At 41.0% G+C, this 13,138-nt stretch overlaps 1 protein-coding gene across 1 annotated transcript in view; it reads right to left on the bottom strand.

The window, feature by feature from the left end:
- Positions 1-10,609, bottom strand: part of mao (monoamine oxidase) — a 31,900-nt gene extending 21,291 nt beyond the window's left edge. Inside the window, exon 1 of the mRNA XM_047600960.1 lies at positions 10,423-10,609. Coding sequence (XP_047456916.1) covers positions 10,423-10,477 — 55 coding nt within the window. The 5' untranslated portion in view covers positions 10,478-10,609. The remainder of the gene's footprint in view (positions 1-10,422) is intronic.
- Positions 10,610-13,138: the final 2,529 nt, after the last annotated feature.

The raw sequence follows: 13,138 nt of genomic DNA, 5'->3' as shown, positions 1-13,138 counted from the left end.
AGCCAACAGGGTTTAGATCAGTTTAAATTATGTTTGTTTTGCATTAGCCAACTTCAGCCTCCTCCCTGTGCAAAAATGCCCGACCTGCAGGCCTTTGGAGAAAGCACCAGCTCTGACCAGAGGAGGCTCACAAATCTTCCTGCCCCCTCCTCCTCCTCCCCCTCCTCTTAAATTGATGCTATTACCTGCGCTCGGCTCAAAAGGTCAGTGCCTGTCTTTGAAAACAAAGAGCATCTGTCTGTATCTCTTGTTTATGCCCACAGCAATCACTGCGAGAAGGAGCTTCCTGGCAGATAAGGCTTTGATCAGAGAGCTTGTTTATCCTAATTGAGGCTTCACTCCTTTTTTTTTCCATCAAAAAGCTTTTGTGTAAATCACTACTTCTGAGGTTTCAGACTGAGCTTTCACTTGTTGTTTAGCCCCCCCACCGCCCCACCATGAAACAAAAACAGAGAAAAATAGGAGAGTGAGGAGATTGAAAACCAGCTTGTGCCAAAGCTAGCTAAAAAGAACATGTGACACTGTGTGAGTAGGAATATTAAAATGATTTATGATATATCTGAAAACAAAGCTAAATAAAAGGTGACTGGACTTGAAGGCGTTTCATTCAAGCAGCTACTCCTGGTTGGAATGACCAGTGGGGAGATTTGGGTATTATTGGGAACATCTGTGGGTGTTGCACATGACTAGGGTCTGGCTAAACATTTTAGCCAAAGAAGACAGATGGTTTTAAAAAAGGAGTAAAAGACATTTGGTAGTTGAGTTAATTTTTTTTTTTTTTTTTGTTAGTTTTTTGCAATTTTGCAAGTCTGGTTCGTTTTTACATAGATCTAGATCTAGATTACATATATATACATCCTCATTGCTACTTCTTGCAAATCGTTTCACCACCTTCCTAATGTTGTCTAGCTCTCCCTTGTGCCTCTAAAACAGTTGTGACAGATCAGAGAATGGACATGGGCCTTCTGAGGGTGTCCTGTGGTGTCTGGGGGCCTTTGGGTCCTATAGGTTGAGGGGAGGGGTCTCTGTGGATCATCTCACAGATACTTGATCAGTTTGGGATCTAGTGAATTTGGAGGCCAGGTCAACACCTTGTGCTGTTCTTCATGTTTTTTGAGTTGTTCCTAAACTGTGTGTGTTTCTGTGTCAGGCTGCATCCTGGTGGCAGAGTGCACTAGTAAAGGAGGGGAGGGAGTAACAAGGCTGCAATGTTTGTATGGGAGCCAGAAAATCCTATTCTTTAAATAGGCTTAAGTTTTTCCATTTCCCATGCATGAAAATATGCATGAAGGTGTTACAAGCAGGGGAAAAAGGTCAGACAGTCTTTGGTGGAAACCTTGAGGAATCAAAGCCACAAAACAGAGATCTCTCTTCCGCCTCCTCCTCCTCCTCCTCTCCACTCTCAGCCAGATTTCCTGTGCTGTTCGAGGCTTTCTGCACCTAAAGACATCCCTGATATTTATCAAACAGATGCAGCCGCCTTGAAGCGCAGTCTTCCTGTCATCTGAGGCACAGCTGATGTTCATTCAGGCCTCAGCTTTGTGCATATGCATTTAAGGAGGGATCAGACAAGAGAAGGGAGGAGATGTGATGAGTGAGGTTGACTGAATTTGTACATTTATACTAGGTTCCCACAGCGGGACATTGAGAGAGAAAAGTCTCCATCTACAAATAACGAGCGCAAATATATGCAGGTGTATAAGGGTATAATGTACACAGCGTCAGGCAGAAGTCAAGAAAATACAAAAAACAGAGACGCACTCATTAAACGCAAAGTTCACCGAGCTGCTAATAATTCACCTTTTGTGCAGTCATTTTGTATCATTACATCTTTTTCATTTCCATAGAAGAGTGTGCATTATTATTAAACATACCTACCTACACTTGTTTTTTCCTCAGATCGGATTTAAAATGATGTGATGTTAACGTTCAGTTTTGTCTGTTCTCATCTAAGTCATCTCATTTTTATCTTTCTCCTCTCCTCTTCTCTCTACTGCAGCACCTTGAGGCTCTAGTTGACCTAATTGTTTGGATGGCCTGAAAAGCTTTTTATCCGCCATAGGTTCAGAGGCACAATTATTTTATGTGTGAGACATGAAGCTGTGCCACAGTCAGTTAGTCAGGAGTCAGTTTTTGGAGCTTTCCAGAAAGTCGCAGTCGATTTAGAGCAAACACACACAAGAGCTTCTCTTCGTCCTGTGACCTCTGCGCCGGGGATAGACACAGTTTCCTTGACAACAGTAATTGTTAAGATGGAGCCACTTGGCAGGAACAACGTGTATTTGTATACCACCACTCCCCTCCACTGGTCTCCCACTGCTCTTGAACTAAATCTTTCCCTATGTAATTTCACATGAACACACCACTCCATTATACAGAACACTTGGAGATAATAAAAAAAAAAAAGTTTGCCGTCAGTAGGTGGGAGCGTGTGTCTTATTAATCACATTATTAACAGCACTGCCGTCTTTGCTGCTCCCTACTTTCCATTAGCCCCCTCTTGCCTCATTCCACCCCTGGTTAACCACCTGTCATTTGTCTTTTCACGTCCAAATTGCTCTTGCCATCTTTTGTCCCCCAGTGTTTCCCAGCTCTAATAGTCTAAATCTCACCAGTGGCCTTAAGAAAGAGAAAGACAGCTGATGAAGGCTGACGTGCACCTTCAGCTCCAAATCCACCACGCCTTTACATTGATAGATCGAACTTTATTGTCATTCAAAATATACGCCACAGGTGCACACATCTCTTCTTAGATCACAAACAGACCTTTGCAGACTGTGTTCTTATCTGTACATGATAAAATATAAAGAAGCATTCTTTTTTAAAACTTAGATGCAAAGAGGAATATCATTTTAGTTCCTGTTTGTTAAATATTAAGCTACAGCTAACAGCTTAGCTTAACTTAGCATTGTGTTTTAGGATGCAGGCTAACTGTGTTCTACTGTTTCCAGACTAAATGCTAAACTAAGTCTCACTTTTGATGAAATCTTTGTAAAGGACACTGGTCTCTAGGGATTTCCTTCTCTGGTTGCCAAGGTAACCCCCAAATGTTTTTTTTTTTCCTCCAAGCAAAACTAGTAAAATGTTAAAAATTGTAGCTAGGTCTTCCTGCCACCGTTGCTCCCTAATTGAAAAGAAGTCACGATTAACATGTAACACTGTCCTATAGACAATTTACATTTATTTACATTTATTATTTTTTTCAATTTACAACATTAACATACATTCTAGTCCATTTGAGTCCAGTTTAGATCAAGAACATTAAAACTGTTCCCTGAATCACACATCACCCTTGAATTGTGTTCTGAAAGTTTCTTTTTATTGTAATTGGTTAAATGTGGAGCTGGTTATTTTGACATTAAAGCTCTGAATTGATGGGGATTTCTGTATTGACCAATGTAAAATATTTTGTATTTAAAGGCTGGTGGAAGAGTTGAGGTTTAAATAGGAACATCTGTGGGTGTTACTCGTCAGAATGAAGCTTCTTATATGAGTGGTGAAACATTGTTAAAAACTGTCCAGTTGTCCAAGTCTGAGTGGCTTTTTTGATTGCTTCTGCAAGGCTCTTTTCAAAATGTTTAACTATTCCTTTAAATTGTAGTTTTTGGGTGATGGGTCTAATTTTAAAATCCAGAGATGAAATTCTCTAAATATTATTTTATATTAATTTATTTTCTATTTTATATTATTATAATATATTTTCAAGCTGCCATTTACCTTAACAACATGATTTTTGCAAGAGGAGTCACAAGGAGAGGAGAGGAGAATATTTACTAGTATATTACAAGGCTTCCACCTTCTGTCAAGAGATCTAAAGCTGTCAGCGTGTGACATTTTATTTTCTCGATGTGTCTGTGTGTGTTCTTCTCACAGGAACACAAACACAAAATCCAATAGCGGCTGAGTGACAAGTGAGCCTCTTGAACCAGGGGCCCTAAATGGCTCCGTATTGATCCGCAGGACAGAGACATTTACGAAACTTGCAGCAATCACATTTTCCCCGTCTCATGTTCTCAACATGCAGACACTGATTGGCTGTTTACTGGCAGCAAACTGAGAGGCAATATTGACAAGCAATTAGCTTGAGATCTGGACAGACAGATAGATATAACAAAAAGCAGACAGAAGAATAATATAAACAATTTTTTGTTCCTTTCCTCCTGCCTGTACTGTTACATTTTTTCTGGATATTTTATCAAATGACTTCATTTGCTGGATAATACTCTAAAGAGTTTGGATGTGAAAGATAATTACGTTTGAATATAGGGTAAGAGACCAGTCTGCTACTATTTTATTCTTGGATTATTTAATTATTGGTTTAAATATAAAAGCATCAACATTATACCTCCATTTCTAGAATGTCATCTAAAACCTTTGAGTTATTTTGCAGAAGTTATCCTGTTTCAGCTAAGGCAGGTAAATCTGAATTCCAGATGTTACCAAGGGTGTTTCCCAGGGATTCATTCCGGACCCTTTCCTACTGACCATATGTATTTAACTACCATTTCCTGTGTCTTATTGCAAAATTTCTCTCAACGCAGATTTTACTGTTACAAGGGGATATTCTTGTCTCCTGATGGTGACATGACAGTAAATGTTACAGCCACTCTATGCAGATGATAGTGTTTTATACTGAGTTGTTTGTTCTGTTCAATATTTTAATATTGTCAATATCATGGAATGATTCATTCTGGGGGTTGCTCTTTACAGCATATACAATAGATTAAAATACCAATCTCCACTGTGTCTGATTGCGAAATTCCTCTCTATGCAGATAATACTGTTTTATGCCGAGTTGCTTGTTCTATGCAACCTGTAGTTCAGAAATTGTCAATTAGTTCTAAGTGAAGAAAAAAAGTAAAAACTAACTAAACTAATTAAAAGCTAAAAACTAATTTCATGGCGTTTTAAATGGGAGATAGACTGTAGATTACTACCGCAAAAAACTTCAAATCTACACTCTGATGACTTTTATTATCGAGAGTATAGTATAATACAAACTGAAACTTCCTACCTGTCCAACTCAAAGAAATGACAGCAATCGTTGCATGAAAACAAGAAAGGCAAATCTCAATTCCCTGTGGTGATTCATTCTGACCTCATACTATTTACCATTTATATTATATTTATTATATATGACACCTTATATTCCATCGCCACCGTTCGCCACTCTGGTTCATTTCATTTCAGAATACTTTGCAGCACCAAGAAAGTCATAATGTGCTAACTTTGCACATGTGACTTTTAGAAGAATACAATTCTTATTTTACTTCTTTTGCTGCCGACGTGGTTGAACCTGCAAATGATTCAAGTCAATTCCAATCTGAAATTTTGCTAACTATTAACAGGACACAAAATAAAACTTTACAAACAACAGAAGAATAAAATACAAAAAGGAGGGGAATTATGGCCCCTATTAAAACACTGGAGAAAGTCTAAAAGTCACATTAAACTAGATGCTAATTCTACATGTTTTGATTTGCAGAAATCTTTTCTAACTCCAATAAATTACAGGTTCTAGAAAAGAGACAGCACATAACCCATCATAAAACAGCTAATTGTCCTTTTACTCACAAATGAAAGAGATATGTGCATACAAGTAAGCTTTAGATGAGCTTTTTATCTCTGTCCTATAGTCTTTATTCTAAGCTATACAGTTTGCGGTCTGGTGGAAATGCTGTAAAGCTTCATATGTCATCTGACTGTGGAGTTGAATTAGTTTACAACAAATGGCTGATTGGTTGGAGGACTGTTCAATTGTATGAAGAGATATAATCTAATAGGATTTGAGTCTGACTGCTCTAGGTTAAATATTTGGTGTATATCTCATCCTTTCCACCATAAACAGCTGCAGTGTGATTCTAGTCAATCATTTTACTGTTGTATTTTCCCTCCATGCAAACATTAAACACGAGAATCACTCTGACAAAGCCTGAAAAATAATTTTGGCAGGCAAACACTGAACAGAGTGTAGAGAGTGGGAACATTTCCACCAGAGCACCTGCCTGAAATCACTTCATTTAGAATATCATAGATGGAAACGAGGACTTCTTCCAGTTGTGCAAACATCCATCATCACAGTCACATGTGCTTTTCATACAATCATTGCCATAATTTATAAGATTGACACAGCTGAGATTATGGTCGCATTTCTCATGGCTTTGCCTGGAGCGCCCAATGCAAGCACATTACATATGGAAACATTAGCTGTCCAGCTAATGATTGTATTTGGCAGCTCAGGCAACAGCTCCTCTTGTTTGCACAGCTGGACAGAGAAAGTGGTGATCTATGATTGCAGCCATGTCGATAGTATTTAGACAACTTGTCAGACGTGTGACAAGGGTTGACGCTGCTGCAGGAGCTTTCACATTTAATGATGACCCAGAAGAACAGAGAAGGCTCAACAGGTGCAGCTGAGAGCCCAGGCAAAGATGATTGTTACAAAAATAGACCTGAAGTTTATAAGCCTTTCAAAGATAAAAACTGGAAAAGTAGAATTGTACTCCACAACATCTATTTATTGGAGTTACTAGTTACTTTAAAATTTTGTTCTTTTAAACCGGATGATAAAAATATATACACAGATCAGGCATAACCTTATGACCACCTTCCTAATATTGTGTAGGTCTCCCTTGTGCCTCCGAAACAGGTGCCCTGTGGTGTCTGGTACCAGTGCTATTAGTAGGGGTGGTTGGTGGTTGGTTAAGGGGAGGGGCCTCTGTGAATTATCCCACAGATACTTGATCAGTTTGGAATCTAGTGAATTTGGAGGCCAGATCAACACCTTGTGTTATTTTAGTTGGTCTTAAACTGTAAATAGGCTGCATCCTGCTGGAGATGTCTGCTGCCCTCAAGGAGTGTCATTGCTATGGGGTGGAGATGCCTGGTCTGGTCTAGGTGGGTGGTACAAGTAACATCTACATGAATGAATGCCAGTTTCCCAGCAGAACACTGAATTGTTAATGTTCAATGTTGTTTACTTCCCCTGTCAGTGTTTTTAATGTTATGGCTGATCACTATACATTGCTATAGATTCAATTACTAGACCATGTATATGTATATAATTTTCCATCTGTGTGTGAATCTGTCAATAACATGGTTTATTGACAATGCAATCATGTTGAGGTATAAGTACCCACACTGAATCAAGTTATGCATTTCCTCAACCAGTCTTTATTTACCTTGATTATTGATGGAGATTTTTCTGTCACTGCTTAAAATAGCACAGCGGTGCATAGGGAAACCTGCAGGATTCAATTACAATTTAAATTTTTTGCATTCCTCTCAAAAAGTGGCCCCATATAGCGCACACTTACAACTGCAGCAAGTTATATTCAGATGACTTATTCATCACCTGTAGACTTAATGTGTTGTTACTCTAAGCCCAGGTACCACTTCCCAATCTTCACCAAACCTGAACTCTAACCGAGATCCTGAATCCTACGCCTTCAAAAAATGTTCATATATTTTCCTATTTTCAACTTAATATGTTAATTTAGCTAATGGCTGCTTATTTATAGCTCATCAATACAATTACATGGAGCTGTGTTTATGTCCATGCACTTTATTTTCGCTTCTAACAGCTCCTGTGGAAAATATCTGCTTCTCTAACAGCATGATCCTCCTCTCGTTGCGATGTTGTGGATGGAACTACACATTCAGGGCTTTTCACTGGTATTACAAATAATACATTATAGGTTCTTTAAGACATAAAAAACTAAAAACAACACATCTACATTAAAAATAATCTTTCAAGTGCACTGAAAGAAAAACATAAAGCGGCCCAGCTCTACCAGTTCCCATATTCTTTAACGTATTGCTTGATGAGCCTTGACAGAATGTGCCACTGGCCTGTTTCCCAGCATGCAAGCTGCAGGAAAGCAGCTCTACTTCCATTTCTACGCCTTCCTCTGTCTGGTGTGGTGTGTGTTGCAGGCTCGAATGATGCTGCACTCAAATGAAAAAACTCAATAATCCATTATTTAAAAGTAAAAAGCCTTAAAACCACGCAACATGCTCGGGCTGTGGGGCTTGAGAGGTATCAAGCAACAAGACACATTTATCTAGAGGTAAAAATGACACTTTCTGTGTTCACGTTCTGCTGTGAACCATCATATGCTTGTGAAAGGTCAAGGCTTAAGGCCTTTAAATGTCATTTTAACTATATTTAGCAAGTGTGGCACATAGGACGCTCCTCCAGGACCATGGAGCTACATGAAGTCTGATGCAGACATTATGAAACAATGCAGACAGTGAAGACAGAATAAAGAATTAAGAGTAAAATCCCAGGTCTCTGTGAAAGACATTGATTTGTTCATTAACAGTCAATGAAATGTGAAAGGTAAACGTGCTTTTAGAAAATTTCACAAAGCAGAGACGGAAAGCATCCTCAAGAGCTTTGACCTGACCTCTACGTTCTACTGCACATGTTGTAATTTAATAGTCATTTAACTTTACTGCTGACACAGAATCCAGCAGAGTTTATGGGCCTTCAACCCTGCAAGTGCAGCCAAGTTCTCTAAATCATTGACTGCACAGTTTATTGAGAGATAACTTCTGCTCTGCTCTGCTCTGCTCTGCATAACAACTTGAAGTCAGCTCAAGAGAAACAATCCTCATGCACCACTTAACTTTTGCACTCACATGTTTTCTCTGCTTTCCAGTTTCCCAGCCACCTCTAGTTCCCCATTCAACCCCCTCACTATTACCGCATTTCCCCCTTCCCAAATTCTCAGACACCCTTATCTCTGCTTCCTTCCTCCTTTTCTCGGTTTGTCTCTTAACATTTCCCATCCTCACAGCTGCAGAGGCAAAACAAGAAGAGGAAGTGGCTCCCTCCTTCTTCTCCCTATTATTTCTGTCTTCTGCTCCTCTGACTCCCCCCACCCCCTTGTCCTCGGCATCCTCCTTGCTCCTGGTTTGATAGCGGGCTGTCACAAGCGTTTTCTTGGAAATTGCTGGCTGCTCCCCTGAGAGTCCACGCCCTCCCCCACGCTGGTCGGTGGCTGTCAGGCTGGAAGGTGACAATTGTGTTTACAGACAAACACACATCTCAGGACAGAAAGGCGCAAGGGTAGTAAGGAGCCTCTCTGTCTCGTGCTTCTTGTGTCCTCTGATTGGACAGTGATTGTTACATGTGGGCCTCGCTGTGAGCGTGTAAAGGGCAGCAGGATAAATAAATGCAGAAATTACAGGGGCCTAATGTGACACAGAGAGGAGGAGCCGGAGAAAGCCAGAGGGGTCTCCAAGTGTTATCAAATCAACTTTTTCTTTTTTCCTTTTCACCGTAGCATTTGTTTGCCTCGTTGGACTGGTATTTGAACTGACAGTGACCTAAATTCCTCACCGACCGTGCAGTCAGGCAAGCGGTCGACAGAGCTGTCAGGCTAACAGAGAGAAGGCAACAAATCCTCTGCCTCCACTTTGCACCTGAGAGTCTGAGTGCTCATTATCTGTCATAATGGTTGTGTGGCTGAAGGAGCACTCAGCCAAGAACCACGGGGACTCAGATTAGTCGCTCTGACACCTCAATCAGCAACTCGATGTTTGCACAAATGAGAGGAGGTCATGCACTATTAAACCAAAGCTCAAATTAAGGTTGCAGTGCAGCCAAAAAAAGAAATAGAGGCTGCAGCATTACATCTCGGGATCACATTCGGGAGTCTTGCCCTCTACAGGGTCTCCGCACAGGATAAAACCTTCTCACAAGCATCTCACAAGAATTGCACAATCAATTCACATTTCCCTGACCTCTCTTCTTTTTCAGAGTTTTACTGATTAAAAGTATTTCTGCCAATAATCAGCCTCCATGTGCTGTGCTATTGCACAAACATCAAGAGTGTGCCACCCCTTACATCATGCATCAGTCCAACTAACGCTGAGGCAGATGTAATTCTCCATGGCCGCTGCACTTCATCCTCAGCATCACAGGAAAAAGAAAACATGCAGATTTAACGTGAAGCGACTTAAATGACATATGAGCCCTGCATATGCGCATCCAACAATCATTCACCAGACCCTGCACTTCCTCTTATGTAATACTAGATATGGTCCGGCTGATTAGCTGTTACTTAACATGCACTCCTGCTGCTGCTGCTGCGGCGGTGATACAGGGGAAGAGGGAGCCTCACGGAAGAGACGCCAAGGCGGAGGAACTGAGAGAAGAGAAGGGGAAACGGCTCGATCCGCAAAATAAAAGTCTCTATAATTCTCATCTGCTGCACAATCCGCTCCAAAGAGAGACTGCAACACTTCTACGCCACGACACACGGGCTGTTCAAGCGCAACAGTTGTCTTTAGTCACCTTACACAATGCGCATCTGCCTCCTCTACGGACGCTGCGCGGCTGCATGGATTCAATCCGCACTCTCCCCGCTGGAAATGCGCAGACCGCCGCGGGATAAATGAACTTTCCCAGCCTACCTGATATTCCCGCTCCGACAACGATAACGTCGTAGGTGTTGCTGGGTGCAGTCATGGTGCCGTCCGGTGTGTCTCTGCCCCTCTCTGCCGTGTCCGCTCGCCGCTGAACGCAGGGCGCACGGACGGGCGCATCTGTATTAAAAGCGCCGGCCAGGCCCACTCCCTCCAGACTCCGCCCACCGATAGTAAAGCGCACCGCACGGTCCCCGTGGACATGCAGGATTTAAATAGGAAGTGTCGAGGGCCCGCTGATATGTTACCTTTCTCCTCATTTATGTGGGGGAAATGCAGGCAACCTCAGAACGCGGACTTCGGTCCCGATCCCCAAGACGCTCTGGCGCAACTCTTATCGGTTGGAACAAATGACCAAACTTTTGATCAGTGGGGCAGCTTTTGGTCAACAGTAACTGAATGAAATGCAAAGCCAGTAATAGCAACTAATATGATCTAATTGTTGTCTATGATTGCATGAGTGGAAAAGCTCCTCTGCCTCCAAAATGTAGGTAACTCTAAGTAACACAAAAAGAGTGAGCTGAAGTATTATAAGAAAGACTCATCATGACTATCTGATGCCAGAACTATAAAAATTAAATAGTTGTATATTTACAGACACACATCTGACATGCACACCACACACATTCCAGCATTAGAGAATAAACTGCACTGTCATAGGCGATAAGGCTTCGTCCAGATGTGGTTTAAAGACCAGAGTCTGTGCACACTGTCTCAAACATCTCAAATGCATTTAGTGTTAAATCCCACGGGGCACAGAGCGGCTTCACGTATTATATATGCTTTAGTTTCTGTTGCCCTCTTGTGGTTGGTGAGTATCAACTAAGTGCTGATCTGAGCACATGCTGCTGGTCTGTTGTAGCATTTCTGAAGCTACGGGGGTTTCATTTAAAATCTTAATAATGTGTACTTTTATAAATCTGCAACGTTCTCTTAAATGAACTGAAAAAATTACAGAGGAATCTCACTTCCAGATGGAGACACACAGGCGGTGTAATTTTCAGTCTCATGTAATAGTTTATTTGATCTGTTAGCTGTGGTTTGAGCTCTAGAAGGAGTCCCATAAGATTGTGATTTACAAACGTGTTTCCAGACCATATTTTCATATCTCATTTAAATTAAAGAGCCCCCTAGTGGGTTAATCTGGCCGTGATCGTGGTTAATCCTAATCCTCGTTTATGGAATAAGCTACTAAAGTCCCACGCTAGCACATCCCTGTCCTTACAGGGACTACATGGCAGCGTGAAAGAGGGAATAGTGAGCAACAAAGCACGCCCCGTGGAATAAAACCTGAAAACGTTTGTCGATCTGCACAAATCTGGTCTGGTTAAAAATCAGTTTTTGACATAATCCAACCAAACATCAGGAGCAACTACAGCCTTGACGAGTGTTATGCACTGTTATTGTTGATGAGGAGGTCCCGCATTCATAAAATATAAGGTTTGGTCCAATGATACTGTCATTTATGAGGCATTTAAACGTTAACATTAACATTAAAGTCAGTCCAGTCATTCAGCCACATCAGCAATGTTTTGGTAAAGATCAACAATAAATTACTTTTAAAAGACTTTGTTGTTAGTGAATGAATCCACATTCAGATGGCCTCTTTGTTGCTGTAATCAAAGTTATTTCGTTACTTTATGCCTTGTTTCTGAGGGTAAATGTCTACTTTTAGCTCCTTTCAGTGCTATACTGGTTATTATTTATGTTAAAATACTTTCCAAAGCTCGAAAAGGAGTTTTGCACTAATCTTTTTTTTTTTTTTTTTTTTACATGTACCATTTCTGATACCCTTGCAGATCAACAAATCAGATGATGAGGTGCAGCTGTGTGCAGGAGGGAGACCATAACATCCACAAAGACTGGAGAGAGAGGGCGCAAGTTTTTATCTAAAACAGAATACATGAAATAATACTGTACCTGCTCTGATTTTTGGGAGCTGTCGATTCAAGGATAACAAGACCCACGAACAAGCCGTCAGACTCCTGAACAGATCATCCACCACTGCCTGGCTCAGCAGCTTTGGGAACAAAGGGTCACAGGGTCGATCCCCAGCCTGCTACCATGGCTGAGGAGGCACCTGTGGTGAGAATTGTCAGTAAGTGAGAACACTGGCATTTTTGTGTGTTTAGTTCAGCATCTGCAGAGGAGCTCACAGCTCAGACAGAACTTCAAGCCTTTCTTATCTACTGGAGGTCACACTGATCACTACATTGCACACCTTAACTAAAACCCCAGTCAGTTCCCTGGGCACTGCACAGGTGGCAGCCCACTGCTTCGAGTGTGTGAACGAAGGGATGCATCAAACCTAGAGAAACATTTATATATATATATGTGTGTGTGTAATCAAAGTATTATTATCTTTATTATTGGTGTATTTTTTATTTCATTTTATTATTATTATTTTGTCACCCTTACATTTTACTGTTCACTGTGTGACACTGCAGCAGGGGTCACAGTGAACTCAGTGAGCTGCAGGTTTGTCAGCAGAGGGCAGCAGCAGCCTGACAGGAGTTCATGCACAATGAAAGGCCTGGGCTTGACAACTTTTCTTCTGGTAAGGTAGAAATTAAAGGTTTTTAATTAACTAAAACTAACGTGAACTAATTTCCTTTTCCATGCATTTACTTCACAGAAAATGATAATAACAGAGTAAATGTCTGTGAAGGTTCTCAATCATCCTGCTGTGCTTCCTCTTAATGAC

Source organism: Mugil cephalus, chromosome 12 (genome assembly GCF_022458985.1).
Source record: "Mugil cephalus isolate CIBA_MC_2020 chromosome 12, CIBA_Mcephalus_1.1, whole genome shotgun sequence".
Classification (NCBI taxonomy): Eukaryota; Metazoa; Chordata; class Actinopteri; order Mugiliformes; family Mugilidae; genus Mugil; species Mugil cephalus.
Note: the sequence above shows the minus strand (reverse complement) of the source record. Positions and strands in the feature narration are given on the sequence as shown.